The sequence below is a fragment of the Pygocentrus nattereri genome, chromosome 2, assembly GCF_015220715.1.
Source record: "Pygocentrus nattereri isolate fPygNat1 chromosome 2, fPygNat1.pri, whole genome shotgun sequence".
Lineage (NCBI taxonomy): Eukaryota > Metazoa > Chordata > Actinopteri > Characiformes > Serrasalmidae > Pygocentrus > Pygocentrus nattereri.
The window spans coordinates 25,701,026-25,724,324 of record NC_051212.1 but is presented as its reverse complement, the minus strand read 5'-3'; the positions used below and the strand labels follow the sequence as shown (position 1 = coordinate 25,724,324).

Here is a 23,299-nt window from a genome sequence, read left to right as displayed (position 1 = left end):
AGTGTTCCACGTAACCTTTTAGTGCATTAATTCGCACTGTGAATGGAAAGTAAGAACTGTGTTAAACAGTTCCTGGAAATGTTAACTAAAATGCAAAGATGCTGCAGAATTTGAAGGAACAAACATAACTTTGCAGTAAAGTCACTGAACTTCTGGGTGAACTTCTATGATAGATGTAAAAAAATAAATAAAGAAAGAAAAATTGCACTGGCCTTTAGGCCCACCAACCCAGCGAATCTTAAAGAAAATATCTGTAAAAAAATCTTTACATCTTCACATATACTGGGTTATTTAATTAGGCCTGTTTAGCCACGCCAGCTTATTTAAAACCTTATTTTATGTAAGACTTTAGTCATTGGAACAACTTCTGACCATAGTCACCACACCACAGTCAATGAATTTGTCGAAATCTAATTTGGTTAGTTTAGTGTCCAGTGAGAGATTTGTTAAAAAGGGAAAAGTAACTCAGAAAAATCAGGCCACAGGCTCTGCATTTTTACTGGCCAAAATGTGAAATGGTCTGGCCAGGGGCATGGGGCAATAGGCACTGTCAATTCCTAACGAACTTACTGTACTGAGTAATTGTTTTCTGAAGGCATTCTGCTTTCAACATTTTCTTGTACATTGTTTTGGTGTTCTAAGCTTGATTCAAGATAATTAATTACTGCAACACTACCCATTTTGAAGCGTAAGTTTGTACACTAGGAAATGAAGCCACAGATGGCACTGTTTTTATTGGAGCTAATGCAGAGGTGTCTTGTTGCCATGGATGCAATGTGTTCGTACGAGAGGCATTCATGCTAGGGATCAACTGGATTGACCTCCTCACTCTCGGGTTAACAGAAGCCGCGTGTGTATCTGGTTCCCTGGGCCAGTGTGCGTGTGTGTGTGTGTGTGTGTGCTCATAAGACAGAGTGTCTGAGCAAAAGTTTTTGTTTTTGAAACACTGTGGGAAAGCCTTCATGGCATGCTGAGGTTTAACTTATGGTGTCGGTGTTCAGCCTGACCAGAGAGAAGGAGAGTTAGAGAGAGAAGGTAAAGCAGAAGGGCTTGTTGAACTTTGGCTCGGAAGGCCTTGCGTCTCGTAAAAATTCTTCTTGCTAGGCAGTAAACATGGAGCTCAGAGTATGGTGTTTATCCCACACACATCCACTGTGTGTCTCAGGGAGCCAGCATGTTAGTCTGTCTGTTAGAGTGTCTGTACTCATACACTCAAGCTTGTTCGAACACACACACACACACAAACACACAAAACTGCCACAATTCATGTATATCAAGGGTGTGTGTTTGGGGGCTCAGTTGGTGTGAAGTATGTGTTATGTGATACACACAGTTGGCTCATAGACAAAATAGCGAACATGTCAGTATAAAAGCATGCACGTATGTGAGTAATACTTGCAGAGACATTTTTGTAGAGCCAGCAGCAAAGAGCTTTAGCTTTTACTGCTGAGAGAACTTCATATCAGACAGAATGGAAACAGGTGCTGCCTAGACAAATATAGCAGGTGCATCAGCTCCTTCTTTTTTCTCACTTTCTCCCCTCGAAGTGAAGCAATCCTCTAGCTATACCATAGCTCACATTTAGACTGCATACTACTCGCCTTCAGTTCAAAAGTAGGGGTGGGAATCTCTAGGCACCTCATGATTCAATTTGATTAGGTTTCAATTAAGGGTGCCAAGATGTGATGAACACACACACACACACACACACACACACACACACACGACAGTTCCGAGTAATTTAAACTCCAAACGTGTGCATTAGTGAGATTCTGCATTTTCTTTTCAAGCTACACTGTGCTAAAGATTCTCTGACTGCTCATGATCTATTCTGTAGGGGAAATTCTACATAAAATCCAATTATGATGTTTTGTGAATTGATTCAGAATTAATTGTGAGACAATTGTGAACCATTACCTTCCCCAACTGTACTTAATTCACACACATATAACACACACAAATAATAAACAGATTTAAATGCATATTTACAATGCTTTATTGTGAGGTAGTGCGTTACATGTGCTACAAGAAAAATATGTAAGTGCTCTTGCATTGCAAAGTCTTACGTTTGTAATAATAATCACCATCTAGTAGAATAAAGATAGCATTATTCAGAAGAAATAATGCTAACTGATGCTTGTATTGGAAGCATTGTAAGTGAAGTACTCCTTTTAAAAACCATGCTGAAGCTATGCTATTCTCGATGCAGTCATTTCAAGCATTTAATGCGTCTCCTGCAGTCGGAACCATTTTAACAGGACAGCAATGGTAATTACAGAATTAAGAAGTGTGAAAGCTGTGGTATGAAGTTTGGCAGTAATAGACGACTCAATGTCATAACTGAAGGTTCCAATCCCTTCATGGTCTTACGGAAGACATATGCCGCCTGTTATTGTGTGATGACATGACATTCCACAAATTGCAATGAAACGATGGCTTGATATGGAGTTTTTTTATCGGCTTTAGAAAAGCGTTTCGTGACCGACAGAATAATTTCATGTTTTTAGGAACCTTTTTTTCTTGTATACCACAATTAAGTTACAACTTGCTAGTGTTCTTCTGTGTATTTTACAAAATACATGTTTAATAAGACAAACAAACTAACTGCCACTACCTTACTAGTGGTCAAAGGAAGTTTTGTTTTTTTAACAATATGTACATGTATTAGGTACTAACACACATTAAGTGTACTGGGGTACTGGTAACAGGTACAATAAATAAGCATTTATAAAATTTTTGATCACAGAAAGTCACACACCCAGTCTAGAGTGTGGCTACTCAGTGATATAACTGAAAATATTTCACAGTTAATAAGACTTGAAAAGAAGTTGGAAAAGCATCGTGTCATTTACCATTTTTGGTAGTTGTCCACACTGCACTACATGGTTAAATGAAGCCTGTTTCACATATCTTATATTTAAACCCAGGCACTCAAAGCACTGCATCCTCTCTGATGATCAAAGAAGTTAATAACCTTTCACTTAGCTTCTCCATCTTAGTCTTCAACTGCCCAAAACTCAGACTCTGGCATTAAAACATAAGCCTTACAGCCTTTTGAGAAAATATCATTTTAAGCTTTATTGCATTTTAATTGGTGTAATATACTGTCATTGTTATCTAGGCAACAAAAACTGGCCTGCCAGCTGCAGCAGTTCATGACCTTTAAAGCAGAAACCATCTTTTAAGATTATTCATTCATCTTTGGCACACTAGCAGGATGAAAACAAATAAAACCATTAGAAAATCTTATATGTGAGCTGTCTCTCCCAGATTTGAAAAAAATGACAAAAAGGACATTCAGGATGCTAAAATAAACCCTCCCTAAGTCTCCAAGGCAATGTTCCCAGATGTTCTGTGCACAATTTTACTTACATTTGGGGCCATACACTAACAAGGGCCCTGAGCTGTCATCTGATTATCTTGCCCTCTGCTTAACTAGCTATTATTCCATACTTATTTAATTTTCTCTTTCTGCATCTGCTGAACTTTCTTCTTTCTGTTCATATGTGACAGATGGCCCTGGTGACCACGTTGGGCAAGCTGTTGGTAAGTGGAGGTACTGGTGCCTATTGAGTGGGCCTATTTTTTCAGGAGCATCCGAGGGATTATTCAGATTTTCCTGTAAGGAATTCTGAGTATCTTGTAGTGACAGGTCTACGTGGAGTCCCTCACTGTATATAGCATTTTCAACAGCGTGTTCTCTATGTTGACTAAGATGTCCTTGCATGACATCTGTGTGGATAGTGTCTCCACGTGTGTCTGGAGCATTTGTTGTTGGCGCTGTTTCTTCAGACTTTGGATGAAGTGGATGCATCTCAATCTGTGGTTTCTCAAGATGTGGTGGTATGTATTCCTCACTGGTGTGAGATTGTGTTCGTGCTGTGGTGTTTGTATGTGGAAGGCACTTCCCTCTGTTGTCCTGCCCCCGAAACCCCCTTAATTTGGGACCCCAGTGTTCTCTCCACTGCAGGGCCATTGTAGAACGATCAGCAACCAATCGCTTCTCTCCTGGGGCCCAGCTTCTCCTGTTTTCCTCTGCACCAATCAGGAGGAAGACCCTACCCACTTGAAGGGCAGGGCAGCCACAGCCCAGATCGCGATCAGGAACCCAAACAGCTCGTAGGCCTCTCTTAACCTGAGATGACCCAACACGGAACACTGACTGCACCCACGCAGAGAACTGCCACCAGGGTCCGGAGCGCTCCTTACCTCTAATTTGCACCTTCAGGACTAATAAGACATGGCAATCAGGAGTGATATTCCTTCCTTTAATGCCTAGACTTTACAACAAAATGTTTGATTAATTTTAACAAATGATTTGCCTTTGTTGGTGGGGGACTCTCTGACTTACCATAGTCTTTGAGGCAGAAGGTCTCTAGATTCATTCTGACTTTGGCCTGAGAAGGCTGGCAGTAAGAGAGACACTCCTCACCTGAGAAATATGAGGGTGAAAGACAGAAATTGAGAAGGAGAGAGATTTAACAGGACGGGGAAGGATGTTATCAGCTATTATCACAAGATGATGCATGAATATTAATCTGAAAAGTCCAGTTTCATTAACAACTACAATACATAGATGTTCCACAAGGTGGCAGTACTTAACAATGAATCAGACCTCTTTGAGAGGCAGTGACAAGCAAACAGATTTTTTTTTGTATTGATAGAACCAACAGATGGATTGTTGAAAAAACATGGGAGGTGGTGAGTTCAAACAACTGGGCGGAAGTGGGAATACTCCAAATACATCCAATGCAATTTGGTGTGTACCTTTCAAATATAGATATATGTGTAATAAACATAATAAAGGAATGATTTGCCAAAAAATCAGATTCACCTAGTTTTACACTTATGGACTACATCTGGAATCAGCTAAGACATGTTTGGAGCTTCTTTTGTTTAGAACTGGAGCTATGAGGCTAATGTTGCTAACAACCAGTAAAAAAAAAGCACATCCAAGAAACTTCTCTCAACCCAGTCAAACCCCTCCAGGTCTTCAATGAGGTTGTACAGACTTGCCGATGTGGTTTACAATACAGTAGGACTTACTGTGAACTATGAAAATAAAACAAACCTTCACCGCTACGGGCAGCCATTTCAGACAACACCAAGGCTGGTATTCCCAAAGTAACACTTTGGATCAGATTCCTCTGTATTTATGAGGCTCATTGTCACAAATATTGATTCTAGATCTGCACTTCTACTCCTGAGGTGCTTTGTGAATACAGACCCTGTAGTCTAAAGTGGCTGCCTGCAATTTTGCTCATTTTTATTGTTCACAGTGAGTCATATTGGGTCCTAAATCACATCAACAAGTCTGCATGACCTTTTTTGGGAAGGGGGGGAGCCTTTTTGGGTAACAATTGTGCTCTAGTGTTTGCTAGCAATGTTAGCCTTTCCTCTCCAGTTCTAAACTAAAGAAGCAAAATGTGGACACCACACATGTTTCCGCTGATTGACTACATTTTTTTAGTTTTCACTGAACCATTCCTTTAAGTAATATAGCAACATACATTTAAAGGAGACGGAAAGGGTATGGCAATTTTACAATGGGGATGATTTTGTCACTTTTTTAACTGGGGAGATGGCATCCTCTTGCCTCACCCCTCAAATCGAGCCCTGGATAAGACTCTTACAAGGTTTGCTGAGATAACTACTAAGATCGCAAATTATGAATACACGTACCTCTGCTGTACTGAGGCTGGTAAACTGGGGTTGGTGGGGTAACCTCCGGGATGCCTGATGACACAGCGGGGGAGAGAGAGACTTGTAGCAAGAGTGACATTTGTGTGCCTTTGATTTTGTCTTTCCTCTTTCTCACACCTCTACTATGTGTGCGAGCTCTCTAATCCCAGTGGTGGCTCATTAGTGCATGCTGATCGTGTGTGTCTTTGCATGGACGCCAGAGTGAGGATATGTGTGCTATGTGTGTGGTTCCCCCCCCAAAGCCCCCCCATGACTTTCAGTGTATGTGGAATGCTTGTGCCAGTGACTGGTGCATGGCTGTCAATATACATGTTTGTGTGTTTATCCAGATGGGTTTCTGCACCTGTGTGGTCCTTCAAGAGTTGGGTAAAAAGGTTCTCTCTGACTCTCTCACTCACTCCCTCACACACCCTTTAGCCATTAAAGGTCTACCACGCTACTCTGGGCCAGCCATATATTACCCCTACGTCTTGTCCTTTCGCCCACATCTCTGACACAACTGGGGCAGTGACACCTTATATGCCCTTATCCCCCATCCTAACCGCACATGCAACAAGCCACCATACACTTTATAAGGATGCAGCTGTAACCATGACAGATGTGTTGCTACAATATTATTCAAGTATTCATGATCCCTTGCACTAATATTTGCCTTTTCACGTCTGGGGTCCGAGACTGTGCTTCTAGCAGCAACAAGGGCCTTGTAAAAATAATTGAACGTCTTGCTCTGCTTCTGCTTTTCCGTGCCAGAAATGTTCCGCACACTTATAGACGACTCGCAGGTCGTGTTATGCAAAATAAAGACCCCCCACTGGTTCTCCGGGTGTCACGCTAATAATACAGGCCGGCTCAGTTTCCCAGTGATGTACGACGAGGGCATTTCCTGCTGGTGAAAAGGGGAGAGCGCTTCGGGGCTGTTCTCGCTATTAATAACATAAATACCCCAGCCAAGCCGAGCTCCGGTAAAACAACAAACAAGTCCGTCTTTCACTGGGCCCTTACCCGCGAAGAGTTATGCGGCTGTCGTGGCTGGACTGAGACCGGTGGGTCTCGCGAGCTGCGCAACAGGTGCCTCGCACACGCAGCGCCACCGAAGCGGAGAGTTAAAAGCATCGCAACTGCGGCTGAACTGAAACGCAGCGATGCACGCGGATTATCGCGAGCAGTCCAGCCTCGGCGAGAATAAAGAGCTGGGAAATCCAATAAAGCCTGATCACCGGACGGACAGGAGCTCGACACCCGGAGTACGAATTAAGCAATTTATCTTAATCAGACCAAGAGCAGGCAATGTCACACAATATGAACGCGAAGCTGAGGGAGTGGACCACAGCGTTGTGTTTAACGATGGACCTGACTAACCCCTGAACGGGGGGCTCTCCAAAAGCCTCGGAAATAAATTTGTTTTGGTTTCTATTTTTGATATTCCATGTCATAAAAAATTAATAATAAATACTACGTTTCTCCTTTTCAGTGAGCATTCGGTTCTGCTTACCTGGAGGGCAGGCTGGGAAAACAGACGAGGCCACGGTGCCGAATAGTAACGTGAGCTAGCTAACCTAGGTTAGCTGCCTAGCGGTTAACTTCATTTACAGTCGTTTGTAACAAGCACACGCTGATAAAGAAGCACGGTGTTTGATTCTGTGGAGCAAGTCAAGGTTTTTAAAAAGAGCTAATGTAACAGAGTTCCTGCCATAACAACCCACTGAAGTTCGCCTCAGCTCAGATGAGCTCACCAAAGTGGGTAGCTAACAGGTGACTTCCAAGCAGTTTCAGTGAAACTGGCGGTTAATATGTTCATTGTGTTTTTTTTTAAGTTGTTCTCTTTTGAATTTCCCTCTAATTACATTATTGTTTTGAACATTTTAACATGTTTAAGTCTAATTATCACTGAAATACAGCATGATTGATGGTTGGCACTGGCACTGTGAGATTTGATTTCCATGTCCTACAGGGACTGGGACTATAATGACTCAACTGTCCATTAACAGTCTTAGATGGGCAGCTTCCCCTCAGGGTGGTTTGGGTCTGCAGGATGTAGTGTGTGTGATACAAAACCGTCAGCTCAGCTAATCTGTCTCAAACCTGGACTAGCCCAACTGAATCATCAAACTTGGGAGCCTGGGGAATATCATCAGGGGAAACTCAGTGGAATATAAGAAATTGTGCTGGTGGTGCATGAGTTGGCTGAGCTACCCTGTTAAGCCCCTGAGGTTTTGCATTTTTACTTCAAAATTCTTAATGTTTACTAGTTGAAACAGTCTCCACTTTTGAAGCAATAACTCCACAGAACACTTCATGGTAATACAGTTTAAACAATGACCCATTGCTCTATTGGTTCAGAACTGTGAGCTACCTAAATGTGTTGTCTGTAGTGATTTCAGTGGCAGGATTCTAGGTGGACAATGTTGCATGCAACAAGCATCACTATAATGAGGATAACAGCCACCAGCAAGCCTACTTTTATTTATTTATTTATATCTTATTTACCAACTATAACAATTCACAGCATACTACAGTAGATATAGGGTAATTAAACAGAGACGTTCCTTTTACAGCACTAGGTTCAGATATTTGAGTAACTTTTTTCACCTCTTTTAATGGCTTCTTAGAAATGTTATATGCATTATTTGTCATCATACTGGTCAACTAGAGAAACTACCACATAATTTCTCATGTGATTCAAGTGTTAACAGTAGACAAACAATAGCAACTATGGAGGTGCTTCAAATTCCGATTACTATTTACTTGGTATTTTTTATGTGAAGGGTAACAGAGCAATTCTGGATAGCTAGTGTTTATAGAAATGGCAGTTGTCTGATGACATGTGATGTTTGCGACTCACGAATCAATGCTCTACACTATTTATAACTTCACCCATATAACCCCCAGTTCAGTACCCTTGGTATCCCGGAACAAGGATAACAAAGTTCATCACAGTTACTCAGATACAGCACAGTACACTTGGCAGTGGAAATGACAACAAAACACGTGATGAGGCACTTATAACCATATAATGTCGTACTACACTGCCCAATGGAAAAATACCTTAAGAATTGTATTATATATCATCTTTCACTACAAGGTGTTTGGCCACAGGGATCAACAGACATTTACATTTAAGATGCACTTAGAAAAGTAGCAGCAGAATTAGTAAGAGGAATATATGGGTGAAAACAATGTGCATGCAGTCGGTATCGAACAGGTACTCACGAATGCAGGGCCGAAGAGGTGAGCGGCCCTGTTTGTATCCTGGAGCACAGCGATTACACCTCTGGCCCATCACCCCCTCCCTGCACAGACACTGCCCTGTGGCCTGGTTACACCAGTGGCCCACTGCTCCCAGTGGATGGCACTGACAGGCTAGAAGAGAGAAAGGAGTGAGGAGGAGATTAGAGAGATGTAAGCACAGTGATAGCACCTGAAATCAGTATGGAAAATACAAAAACACATGCAAAGCACTTTTTATTTCTGTGAATGCAGAGAAGAGTAGAAAGCAGTTCATGTGGGATGAAAGAAAGTTAAATAAATACTGGAGGAATGATGAAAAAAAAAACAAAATGAAACATTACCTAAAGAAAAAAGAGAACAAAAGAGGACATTACAAGGTAACTGTTAGTATCACATCAAGTACTATTGACCCTTGTACAACTTTCCCCCATGAAACCAAATGACGTGGCAGAGAGCGAACAGCAGACATAACTGAGCAGCTCTGTTTCAGCTCAGCCTGCGCTCATTCAAACAAACCTCCAGCAGCCTTGCAAACATTTAAACACTTTTCAATAATCAGGTCAGCCTCAACATTAACACAGTGTAAATCTATCTGATTCTGTGCATTCTAAATATTTTTTATCAAGTTAAACTCAAATATTTAAGTGTTTGCTATTACTTTGTGGAATTCATAGAGTACATAGCAATGATTTAGGTATTGTGTACGTTTGTAGGCCTTTCATATATGACTTCCACATCACATTATATGTAAATATACTCGAGTGTGACACAAATGCCTCTACACACGAAGGCCGCACACAGTGTGAACTGGAGTTATATTAGGATTGAAAGCTCCTATAAGCATGCCACGGTCATGACAGCAAGGGCCAAATGTCAGAGCACATTCCAGCACTCTCAGCGTAGCCATAACATAGACACAGTCTCTCACCCTTTTCTTATGGATACTGCCCTAACAGCAGTTCCTAACACATACCACAACAAGTGAGCTAAAATGCATCCTGTCTATCAACTGAAACATTTTTGAAATCTAGCTAGGAGGTGAACATTTTTCCAGTGGCATTCTTAAGTTCAGTGATAATTCTTTTTTCTGTGTTATAATATTGTATAGTATGTTGATTGCTCGGGCACATGTACACAAACAACAAAAAGACTGACGTTGGCAGGCCTTGCGGTGGCTGAGGGACTTGGTGTGGTCACGCATGTATCCATTCTGGCAGAACTGGCAGTGGCGTCCGGCTGTGTGGTGCCTGCACTTCAAACACACTCCTCCACTGACCCGGCCGGACTGCTGAAAAACCTCCATACTGAACCTGCACTTTGTTGAGTGGCCATTACACTCACATGCTGTGAGAGAGAACAAAAGAAATTCAGAAAGAGAGGGAGAAGGGAACTCCTACACGGGTGCAAAAAATGAGTAAAATAAAAGGTAAGGCTGGCAAAAATGATCAAGGTATACTACATAGGTTATTTGCTAATGCCTGTTCTAATTTGATTTTGCGGAAAATATTTATCAGTAGCTATAGTTAACACTTGAGATGGCCAGGGCCCACTGGCAGCCCCAAAGTTTTATTACACACTTTAATAACCTAAGAATAGCTTAGCCTTAGCACGTAATAAGCCTGAGGTTTCATGGGGTTAAACAATTTCAAACAGGCATAGGATTATGCATTTAAAGGCACAAAGGCCCTGTTCACATTTGGTATTAACTTCTGTCTTGAGTGATCTGATCGTAAAGGAACAGCAAGCCATTTACACCAAGTGTCTCAGAAGCATCTGACCACATGTGATCAAGACTGTGTCCTGAAACCCTAAATGTTACTGCTTCTTCCTACCAATCCAGGTACTTCCCTCTGTTACCTGGGTACTGATTTTGAGATGCTATCTTGGCAGCTGTCGTAATACTAGGGGAGGAAATAGAAGTTTCACCAAACATCTGCCAAAGCAGATTCAAATGGAAGATTCAGGAGTGTATGCTCCCCAAGAAGTCTTCTACAGTTTAGAGTTGTCTCACTACAAGAACACCCAGAGAGGACAGACAACATAGAGGAGGTTTGCTGTGCTTTTCATTCTGTGTTTTATTTGTATCTGTATAATCTCAGTTGTTGTGTATTTTGCACTTGAGGTAAAATAGTATAAAGTATATGGAAGAGAAGGCAATGCACAAATACAGGCTGACCACATGTAGCAACTGATAGCCTGCTGAGAGTATAAAGAATATGGAAGTGTGCTTTCAAGCAAATGTCTATTGCTCATTCTCTTCATTCCTTCTGCTTCTGTCCTCCCTTTGACATGTTTTTCCGGTGTAGGAGAAGAATAGTAACAATCCATCAGGAGGACACAGCGGTTTATTTCTGCATTTGTTGTCAGACAAAAAATTCCAGCAAGTTCCTGGGAATACATGTACAGTTACAGATGTTTAAATTGCATGGACTGCTACCCAAATTTGTAAATAGGAGAGGAAATGAAGAGAGAAGCTATGAAAGCTGCATTCTTTCTGCAGTTGATTGGACGGTCCTTAGTCATTGTCAGGGATGCATTTGTGTTCACACTACAAATGATCTAAGGTCATTTGGATCCCTGATCACCTCTAAAGGTTGTTTGAGTGATCAGATTACAAGGGTTAGGGTTAGGACTCTGCCCACTCTTGCACTTAGGGCTGCCCACTTATAATCACATATAATACATTTTAATGCCAGGTCTAAAAGAGGCCAGAAACACACACAACACAGATCATAACTCACGGACGCACGGGTGTGCCTGGGAGGGTGTGGCCCGTTGCCATGGGCGATCATAATAGAATGACTCACAAACATCACAGTCAGGTCCTGCTGTGTGATGCTCGCACTGGCATATGGCCTGACCCTGCTGGTCACGGCGACAACGGGAGGCATGGCCGTTACACTTGCATCGGCCGCCAACCTGAATGTCAGAGAGGGCAAGAGGGAGTCTAGATGGAGCTGAGAGGGAGGATGGGGAGAGGTGGTGGGTGGCCTTGTTCTTGAATCTGGAACGAGACCTTTCACTTCCTGCATTGTTCCTTCTCCTCCTCAGCTCCCTCCCCTTAGAGCCCCGCCCCCGCCCTTCCACTGTCCAATCACACCCACCATCCTGGCATGGTTTCCAATGATGCACGTCCTTCTTGCGACCTCGTCCTCTGCCTCTACCCTCCTGAGATTCTGACTGCTTGCGGGTCACATTGTGTCCACTTTCTTGTAAGGAACTCTTATTGTGATTTCTGCTTAATGATTTTTCAGTTTTTCCTTCTTTTCTGCGTTTCTTTGTTTCTGTGCTCTTGGTCATAGTGTCTTTCTTTTCTACTCTCAGAACATTTTCCGCTCTTCCTTTCTCAGCTTGAGTTACAATTTTACTTTTAGATCCCTGACTCCATATCAGCGACCCATCCACCTCACCTGGCTTCTTTCCTTGCTGAACTGTTTTACCTTGTGATTGATGGAACACTATCCTGATATCAGTGGCAGTCACCCAGTCCTGTAGCCCAGGACTGTATTCAAAATCTGCTGAAGAGGGGCGTCCGTCTAGTGTCGAAAAGGCCAAAACTACCCCTCCTCTGTGTTTCTGCAGGGGCCTTGGATCTGAACATAGAGACTCCGTCTCCTGGTGCCTGGTCAGAGCAACAGACTGAGCAGGAAGGCTAAATTTCCCCTTGCAGTCACTGGAGTAGAATTGTAGGGGGCGCCAGCTGCGACCGTAGTCCATTGATTTAAGGATAGAAATGGAGAATGGCTCAGTAGGCTCGGCCAGCTGACAGAACTGCAAGCTGACATAAGTAACCTCAAAGCGTCTGCCAAGGGGCACAGTAAAGGTCCATTCTCCTTGAGCTGAATCTTCAGAAGCTGTCCAGCAGGTCAGGTTGTGGGGATTATGGAGGTCTGTCAATGAAGTGATATTCCTTTCTGTTCCTTGCAGCAGATCCTCAGCACGGACAGAAACTCCATAGGCAGCATTGATGAAATCAGACAAGCAGTGACGTGGACGACCATCCAGGTGGTAGCAGGGGTCATGGGGAGATGTCCAGCGAAGTGAGGATTGAGAAAGTGAGGGAGAGAGAAGGGAATAGGGGCAAAAACAGAGCAGGAGTGGAAAGAGAAGAGAGAGGAATGGGAAGGGAAGGGAGTAATATTGGGACATGATGTCATCAGGCCTGCAAAACAGGAAAAAAGAAGAAAGAAGAAATTCAATTTTGTCAATAAAAGAGGTCACATCATAACAGGAAACGATACCGATGGATTTATCTGACACACGACTGAAGCCAAAAAAGCAAGAGCATTACGATATCCATTTTCAAAGACTACGCCACCTGCACCCCAATTGAAAACATCCCCACTTATGCCACACGCTCCAAAGGATGGAAGTCAACCATTTTATAGCAATAATCCCAACCAATCAGAGACCAATCTGTCAGTGGGGGCTCCCTTTGTCTGTTCTTTGTCACAGCGTCCAGCCTAATGCAGCCTTTTAAAACATATTCAACTTGACATCTTAGGATACAGATCCTATGAAGAAAAGACGAGGGCAAATGAGTGTGTGAACATGGAAGCAGATTCTGTGAGGGATGACAGAAAGCATGAGGAACAGCTGGCCCACTATCCCAACCCCGACACCATTCATCAAATTTATAGTCATTCTTCCATTCCTAATCTAAACCTGTGCAGTGCATGTGGAGAAGAATCAGGGAACAGGATAAAAAGGAGTGAGAGTGAACAGAGAGAACTTATGCATGAAAGATGTAAACTGTTAAAGAACAAAGTGTACACTCTGAGCACAAAAGATATGATTTGTAACAGGAGCGGTACCCATTTGAGGCATGCTTAGGTGATATTCAAGATATGTCATGGAGAATCAGCAAGTAATATAAAGAGTTTCATGTTTCATTTTAATACACTTTAACAATGTAAATATATATATATTACTTGCTATATACAAAATTGTGTCTTGGTGTGAAGTGAACTTATACAATCTATAAAAAACATACACAACCATCATAGAGAATCAGCCATGCACAGAACCAATTTTGCATTCAGTTGGTTCTTTGAGCGTTCACAGCTGCAAAGTATAGCTATTACCTTTCCTGACAATGCTTAAAAAAATATTTTAAGGGTGTAAGGTGAAAAATTGGGTCTCAAATATGGAGAGAGAATAAAGGGAGGGAAAGGGGAAAAAAAAATATATATATATATATATATATATATATATATATATATATATATATATACACGACCCTGAGGGAGAATTGGCTTAGAAAATGGATGGATGGAGAACACATAGAGAAAGAGAGAGAGAGAGAGAGAGAGAGAGAGAGAGAGAGAGAGAGAGTCAATTATATAGCATATGTTTCAGTATTCTGTGGCCACAACATCAACTTGTGTTTGAGTTTAGTATCTTAATACCACAAATTATTATGCCTGTGATAAGTTAACCTGCCATGTAATTTGCAACCTCTTGTTAAAGGATGTAGTGGCTATTACCACACCATATTAAAATGTTTTACAATGTCTTTTCCTGGTCTGTTAACCCTTATCCAGCATTATTTTGCTATGTATTTGATTCAAGTAATTACAATAATAAGTAATTACTTAAATAATTACATTTATATTCAGCATAAATTCTGTATTGACAGGTTGGTGTGTGCACTTCTAACTTTTTTTTCAATTCTTTTTTGATGCAAAAAAAAATGCACACCTTTTATCAAGTTCAAATAATATCCTGTCAATGTGGATGTGGCAAATGTGGTATTGATAAAATGTTTGTAATCTGTATTTCTTTATGCTACAAGTAAGAGGTCATGCAAGAAGAGGCGTTTTAAGGTGTATATACAATGGGGAACCTAGGAGATTTAAAGAGAAGGGGAAGGAGAGATGGTAAAGGATGAAGAAAACATGGAAGATAGACAGCTGGCCTCAGCAAGCAAGGCGAAGAAGGCAGAGATTAGATGAGAAAACTCAGTGGCAGATTTACTGATTGAATGTGAGAAATGCATCCTGACCTGGAAGCCTCATCGTGGCACATCCTAAAGAAGAACAGAGTGCAACTGTCCTTCAGCCAAATGTGAATAACTCTCCTGCTTTCCTCTGAGACCCCAGCTTTTTATTTATTTATATGTCAAGAACTTGACACCCAGGAAGGTTGCAGAATCTCGCCTGCAGACATTATGAACAATGAAACCACTTTTACATTAACAGGGTGATATACTGCTTTGTCAGCTTGCAGCTTTAAGAGTCCATGGGACAAGCAGCCATGCCAAAGCAGACCTCACACCCAACATGTGTAATCCACTTACAGTGTTTAGTCATGATTGTTCAGGAGTTATTTGAAGTCCAAAACACATATCCAGACAAGAGAGTCTCTTAAACACTGCAGCAAGTCTGTTCCTTGGATTTGTGCTTCCTCTGAAGATTCATCCTATTTGTAATCAGCAACTTCTCTCTCTCTGTGTATCACCTGCCCCTATCGTTCTAGGACTATTCCTAAGTGCTGATGATTGATGATGTCCTAACAAGCGTTTGACATTGACAGCAGAGTCAGCAGGGCTGCATAAACCAGCCCTGTTGGAGAGAGGGGCGCTGGGAGGGTAGTCACCGTGCTCAATTAGCTCACTGCCTGAAATCTGAGTAACCCCTGGGGGCAAAGGAGCAACACCGAGGGGGAGAAGGAAAAAAAACCCAAGCCGTTTCTTGCATTCTCTCACTCTTATTTCTGTATAACCTCTCATTTCACACTCTGTAAAAAATGAAACACTTTCTAAAAATTGTCATCAATACTGGTCCTTGAACAGTTGCAAACATCCCACAGCACTCTCTAAGTGTCAAACAGCCCGCCCCTCATTCCAGTCATGTTGTGACTTGCCTCAGGGGGAAACATGAGTGAATATGATCCAACACTCATCCACATTAATTGATCGGCTGATTAATTGGCTCTTGGGTTTCGACATGGAGTCTTCAAATCAGGAGGAGTGAGACGCTGAGTTAGATTAGAGAGGAGGTGGCCACGAGGAACAGCTCTGATACTTGGACAGCGGGGGTTATAGAGCCATTGTATAACAGCTCTTGCACTTTGTTCATTCACACTGTGTGTTAATCATGTACAGCTCAATACATGCAGCCTACTTAACTCACTTATGATCTTCCAGAGGTTTTGGACATTACCCCTCCCCAAACGTAGGCCTGGTCAGTACATCTCGCCTGATCTCCATTTCAGTGAGGCAGATACGGTTTCCACAATTTATCCTGCGCTTTCCATAAATTCACACTCAACGCTTGGCAGAAGAAGTTAGAAGGAGAACTTGATCCACTTCAGCTCAGTCTGACTTTGAAGATGATAGGGCTTCTTCTTTAGCCCACAGGCCACAATAAGTTAGCAGGGAGCCAAGGAGGAATTGGCACAATCATTTTGTGTATGTTTAGGCATGTAGACCATGCAACAAGGCAAAGCTTATGTCACATAAAGCACTGTTCAAAAGTCAGAGTCCACCCTTCCATTTATTTTCCAGTCTGTAAGGCTATTAATTTTATAGTGTAAGGGGGAAAGTACAAAACTTATTCAACTAAATAAAATTTTACTTTTTCAACATTCAGTGTGCCCACTATTTTCCTCCTTTGTTTTTGAGACATTTGCTTCCAGTTTTTCAAAGAAATCTGCAGGAATATTTTTTCCACACCTCCAAAGCTCAGTCTGAGAAGTTGGTTGCATTTTCTGTTTTTCACAATCTGAGTACTTCCAATTACATATTTAGAGTCATCACTTCATAAAATATTTCAGTTTCAGTTATCTAATTCTAATCTTTTTCTGAGCGGTCTTCTCACAGTGGAAGGATAAACAGAAGCACTTGCACTCATACTACACAAATCTATGCAAACCATACAGTCCCTGAACTTAACTGAATTGTGGAAAAGATTAAATGGTTTTCTTTCAAAATAAGACCATATTATTAATCCAACATGGTGTACTAAAATGTATCTGTTATATTTTCAACGATTGAACTTCACATACTAGTGCTGAATTTCAGAAAACGGCATTAAGCTCTTAAATAATGAAGCTATGCAGTTAATCGAAATATGGAATGCAAACACACACTGAAGAGAAGATGGCCTAGGATGAAAGAAAACATAGAGATTGTAAGTAAAAGGAAATACATTCCTATACAAGCAGATGCAACCAGACGCCAATAAAATCTCTAAAGCTGCTAAAGGCAACAGACTAAAATTCAGTACAATGATTCAGCTCAAAAATCCATTTTGAATCCATGAAATCATCAAAGAAATTCCTCAAAACAGTTGTGTCATCTTGGGTATATCTTATTTGAAGCACAATAGACTTAATTTATTTGGGTGTGTGCCTGGTGGAAATCTCAGGAGGACAAATTGGACAAATTAAAATTACATTCAGTGTTGGAAGCTTTTGTGTCATTTTTTGTTAAAGGTATTTTCTGCTTTTTCTGTACTTGTACTTTTTTCTTGTACTAAGTTGCCATTTTGATTGCAGTTTATATAAATGAAACGGTGGTCTCTGACTTTTGCACAGTGCTGCAACCCAAAGGAGAAGAATGTTAGAAAAATTCTTAACCGCAATCATAATAATCACAATCATAATAATCACAATCATAATGCTTCAATTAAAACCCTTCCAATAACTTCATAACTGTGTGTAAGGAATATTGTGGGCATGTTCATAAACACGGTTAGATTTATGTTTAAAATCTACAGAGAGTAAAACCCCATCTCTCCAGTGTTACAGGTGCTTCCATAAGCCCCCCAGTTTGCTCTTCAGTTGTTTAATGTTGAGCAGCCTGGTAAGACAACTTCAGACAAATTATGAAACTTCACAAACTACTTGTTCACCAAATGTCATCTCTTTTGGTTTTTGTTGATGCATAAAACATACAGTATCAGGTCCAGTGGGCATGGGCTTACACACCTGACAGCTTAAATGTATAACAAACTGCCCCTCAGCCACATTTATTCGTACAGAGGCTGTATGTCTTCATTTGAGGTCGTCTCTCCTGTCTAATCTATCTCAAATGGATTTTGCACATGTTTGGCTGAAATTGTGGATCTCTCTCTCTCCCTCTCTCTCCCCCTCCCCCTCTCTCTCTCCCTCTCTCTATCTCTCTCTCCCACTCTCCCTCTCTATCTCTCTCTCTCCCCCTCTTTTTCTCTGTATCTCTCCCTCCTTCTCTCTCTCCCACTCTTTCTCTCTCTCTCTGTCTCTCCCCTCTCCTTCTCTATCTTTCTCTCTCCCTCTCCCCCCCCCCCTCTTTTTCTCTATATCTCTCTCTCCTTCCCTCTTTCTCTCTTCCTCTTTCTCTCCCTCTCTCTCTCTCTCTCTCTCTCCCTCTCTCACACACGCTCAGCCAGGCGCAAGGGAGCTGGAGGAAAATGACTACAAAGATCTGGCTACTCAAAACTGCACTAATTCATTGTAATTACACCCAACTGCGAAAACAATTTCCTTTGCTCACTGCTGGTAATGAATCAACGTTTAATATTTACTTAACAAAATGAAAACACGTGGCCGTTTACAGGAGTAACTGGATTCACATTAGTCATGAAAGCGAGCCAAAGAACACATCAGAAATATTCCTGATAAATGAAAACAAGATAGCGACGGAAAGCTTAACTCTACCTCGATGCGAAGCTAAATCATCCTCACACACGCAGACGAGGCGCTCTGACGTCCATGTTACTGAAGCATAAGGCTGCACCTAAACCCAGAGCCTAATCCTGACTTTAGCCTCGCTTAGGAAACTAAACGATGCGCTCTAAACGCTCTAAAAATGGGTGTGTTAAATAACAGCACACTTGTGTTACTGTTTTAACCATTTTTGTTTCATATTGTTTACTGATGTAACACATTCCTTGTTCAAGTAGCACCACATGTGTTATATAACGTGCACGGAAAGTTTTCATCATATTTTGTGTTAAAAGTCGATGCGAAAAAACAGCCCGAGTATTCTATAACTGTCACTAATGCGCCCTTAAGGCTTGTATATGTAAATAAAAATATTATTATCCAATTTGAAGAATTTTAATAAAAATGGTCACTGATCATCGTTTGTGTGCTCGCGGGTGGTATCTGATGGTATCTGATCGCACTCCTGCAGCGGACACACTTCAGTGTTTAATCGCCCTCTTTTAATTGTCCTTTATTGGTCCGGAGCGCGGCGATAGAAATAGCGCATGCGCAGCGCCAAACAGCGGGAAGATAAAGGTGCGTTAGGCGAGTTCATTTTCTTTTAGCGGAGCAGTGACCATGACCATCTCCACTCACACGTGCAGCCAAAGACCCCTCTTTGTCACAGCCAGACCCCTCTGCCGAACTGCCCCTGCTCTGCCACAGACCCCCAGCTCACATCACAGCTTATAAACAGCGATGCTGAGCCGATTGTAATTAGGCCCAAGGTGCAGAGACCTCCATGTGCGCCAGCCCGTGTGAAGGATTCAGGTCTGAAGTGATGTGCTGTTTTTAACAGGCGCTGTCCAGACAGGAGACCCATAAATCTGCAACCTGCAAATAGACTCTTATATTTTTGAACGTCCTAATCGAGACAGCGCCTTCAGCTCCATATGCTGCGATATACAGACCCCCAGTCTTAAAGCAGATGAGCTACAGCAGCGTGTTCAGTTAGAAACACACACTGAGTTACTTTTAACAGAGAATGTCTCAAATTAGAAAAGAGTATTAAGACTCAAACAGGGCTGAAGCTGTGTTATTTAACACATCACTTTCAAGTTAAATGCGCTCAAGTAAAATGTTGATGGGTTTGCAATTTCTTGTTTTTTAGTTTGTTTGTGATGAATTGTTTTTAGTTCGATGACATTCCGGCTATACATTCCTGTTGTCCGTTCTGACCTGATCTGTTGGTTCAGCACTTGAACTGCTTCACTTTAAAGCGATGGCTTTTTAGACAATAATAAAAGTAAGAACCGCTTCTGTTACTCTTCAGACAGACCCCAGCCTCTATACTGATAGGCACTGGGTGTACTAAGAAGTTCCTCCGCAGATCTGTCCGTTACTTGGTACTGAAAGGGGAACGCCACCGATTTTTCTGAATTTATGCAAAACTCTGGTTAAAATGTAGTCTCAGTCGTTCCGAGAGGTTTGCTGTGAACTGCTCCGTTCTAGAAACTAAGCGAGTTGTTCACAGTGGTGGTCATAGGAACCAGACGTCTGGAGAGTTCAGAGCCTCTGGAAGCTCATTCGGAGAAAATGCCCAGACGGTTACAAGAGCACTTATTTTTGTTTTGAACCTGTCGTGGCCTAAAACGAGTATTTTTTACTCCGTTTATGGTGGAGGGGTATATGCCTACATGCAGTGAGCAAGGCAAAATAGTCCGCAGAGAAAATGCAGTTATTTCTAATTTACAGTTATTTCCAAATTTGTGATCCACTTTACATATAAAACCCAGATCACTGGTGGTTTTGGATCACACTCTTGAAAAGGGTGTTTTTTTAGGAGTCATTCAGTAATCGAATGGCTCTATTTAGAATCACGTGTTCCATGTGGAACCATTCTATGCTAAAATGGTTCTTTGCCTGGTGAAATGGTTCTTCAAAAATGGTTCTGTAGCACCGAAATGAGTTTTTCTGTTGTTATAAGCTCGACATCGTAACACACGCAACACATTCTTCATTAATCTGAAGAACCACTCCACCAAAGAACTGTTCTTTGAGTGTTCTACGTAGAACCATTCACTTTACTATGTTGTTAGAGTGGACCTTCAGGCCACTTCTTGAGCCGTTATTTCACTGAGGTATCAGCGCTTTTTCTTGGGTTTGTGTTTAGGCTGCCCGTCTCTGCCTCTGGTGAAAATGCATCAATAGCAGCAAGTGACGAACGGAGGCCCTGAGAGTCTCACACTGCTCATGAGTTTAACGCAGCGGACAGCAGAGGCCTGATCGAGGAGAAACCATATGTAGAAGAGAGAGAGAGGGAGAGAGGGAGAGAGACAGACAGAGAGAGTGGGAGAGAGACACTCTCCCACGCTGGTTTCCTCGCCCTGGCAGTGAAATTTCTCTGGGAGGTTTCGCTTCATTGTCAATGCTGAGAAACAGATGCACATGAACTCGCTTCCTTCAGAGATGCCAAGCACAATATTCCCCTCAGAAATTAGCTTTAGCTGTCAGAAAGTGGAGTCAGGGGAACATGTGCTAGCTCCCAGCTAAAACCATGGATTCATCTTTCAAACGGCATCATTAAAGCGTGCATTAAACCCGCAACTGGCACTCTCCAAATAACAACACGATCAGAAACCTCTGTCCACAGCATGAAAAATGCCTCGCAGGCGCGCTCCTTCACTTTGAACGCGTGTCTCTTCGTCGATACTGAGCTGGGATGTGAATTAAGCGGAGCCCCGCTGCACCGCTCTAATGATCATTTAATGAAAAAGTCTGTTTTATGGATCTGTAATCACATCCAGTCGTATTTATCAGCTGCTCTGACATGTGTCCCCGTGTTAGAGGCCACAGAAAGCGCTCCGAGGACGGAGAGCGGAAATTACAGTTTTCTAAGAGAATAAGGCTCTGCAGCTGGCCCACCAACCTGCAGCCAGAGCCCCCCAAAATAAGACTGCTTGAACTTTAAACACCAGAGAAGTGTTTAATAATCACCTCTGTCCAGCTGTTTCCAGGCAACATTCATTCTTATCTTTTATATTTTAACATTATTATTTTAAGGCATCTTTAAGAGGTCAGTTATTTCCATTTTTATATGAGAATAACCGAATTTATTAACTGTCAGATTCAAATTTAATAAAACTGGGTTTTTTAACAGCCGGACTTTCATAAGAGGCCACTAAATTACACTGCGCGCGCGAATGTGGTTCTGAAAGTGATTTAATTAGACCTCGCGCTGATTTTCTCATGGAGTGTTTCTGATTGGTAAGCATGACTTTCCTAAGATCCCTCAGACAAACAGCCTTTAGAAGACCGCGCTGTCCAGCACATACAGTCGCTATTCCGCTCAATTTAACACTGATTACGGCCCGAGTCTTTGGCTGATTTGCTGTCTGAGCGTTCAGAAATGTTCCCTTTACAAAACAACCAGAAGAACTAATGACAGAAATCAAAGGTTCTCATCCAGTAAAAACACACCTTTTTTTGTTCTTCATTTTCGGACTTTTATAATATTACTACTTTTTAATGCTTTAAAGATCAGTTATTTAAGTTTTCAGGGCCGAAAACAACAAACTGCACAATATAATAATAATAATAATAATAATAATAATAATAATAATAATAATTGTCTTCTTTCAAACTGAAATTGTGCTGGCAGACAAATATTTATTTTGACAAATTCACAGGAGTGTGTTTACTTTTAAAGGCAGTTTTAGCAGCTCACCTGCTCAGCAGGATTAAAAATCTTCATAGCTTTTCCAACTGGGCTTCAAGTATTTTTATAGGCTATAAGATAAATTACACACACACGCATACCTCTGACTAAAACATGTATATCATCATTTTATTACACAGTCTATAAAGACACACACACATCTATATGTATATGTTTTTATAGACTAAAATACGCACATACTATGCATATTTTAAAACAATACTAACAACAATATTTTGATGCTGTTGTCGTTTCTTGAATCAACAGCTTTATGCGTGTAAATTCACGCCGGATTACTCGTGATATTAGTTATAAAGTAACGCTTTATGTTTTTAATACACAGTAAAGAGGCTGATTTCTTATCGAAGGGGGACTAAATTACTGCAGGCCTCCTGCACCCGCGGCTCATTATTAACCCCTCAGCTTTCCATAGAAGTGCTCTTAAACCACCAGCACACACACACACACACACACACACACACACACACACACACACACACACACACACACACTGAGAGCGAGCTCGACCACCAATCAGTTTATCCAAGCTTATCGAAGGTAAACCTGCTTATAACATGTAATATAACTCTGCAGTAGAGCACACACACTGACGGAAAGGACAGAGTCGGGTAAACAGCTCGCGCAGAGCTCCTACCATGTGCGAGTCAGTGCGCGCGCCGCTCCGCCTGCGATCAAACGATCCTCATCAATAACGGAGACTGGCAGAGACACTGGCACAAAGACAGTGGCACTCAGACTGGCACAGCTTTGTGGAGGAGCCACTGAGGTCTACAGCATGGGCTTCGGGTCGGCATGACGTCACTCAGTCTCCCACACCCCCACACACGCGCGCGCTCTGTAACGGCCAAAGCAGAGAGTGGAGGACCTCCCAGCGCCTCCGACCGCAGGCAAGAGAACAGCACCGGCCCGAGCGCCTTGAGCCACACTGACAAGAAAAGAAAAGAAAAGAAAAGAAAAGAAAAGAAAAGAAAAGAAAAGAAAAGGGGCGTCAACACTGACAAT

General features: G+C 41.9%; 1 protein-coding gene across 1 annotated transcript; it reads right to left on the bottom strand.

Annotated features, from left to right (window-relative positions):
* Positions 1 to 1,972: 1,972 nt before the first annotated feature.
* ntn5 (netrin 5) lies at positions 1,973 to 23,032 on the bottom strand. Its single transcript, XM_017723045.2, has 7 exons — positions 22,932 to 23,032; positions 11,673 to 13,093; positions 10,087 to 10,275; positions 8,914 to 9,063; positions 5,683 to 5,736; positions 4,352 to 4,432; positions 1,973 to 4,230 (listed from the first exon to the last, which is right to left on the bottom strand). The coding sequence occupies exons 2-7, from the start codon at positions 13,078 to 13,080 to the stop codon at positions 3,458 to 3,460; spliced, it is 2,655 nt and encodes an 884-aa protein (XP_017578534.1). The 5' UTR covers positions 13,081 to 13,093; positions 22,932 to 23,032; the 3' UTR covers positions 1,973 to 3,457.
* Positions 23,033 to 23,299: the final 267 nt, after the last annotated feature.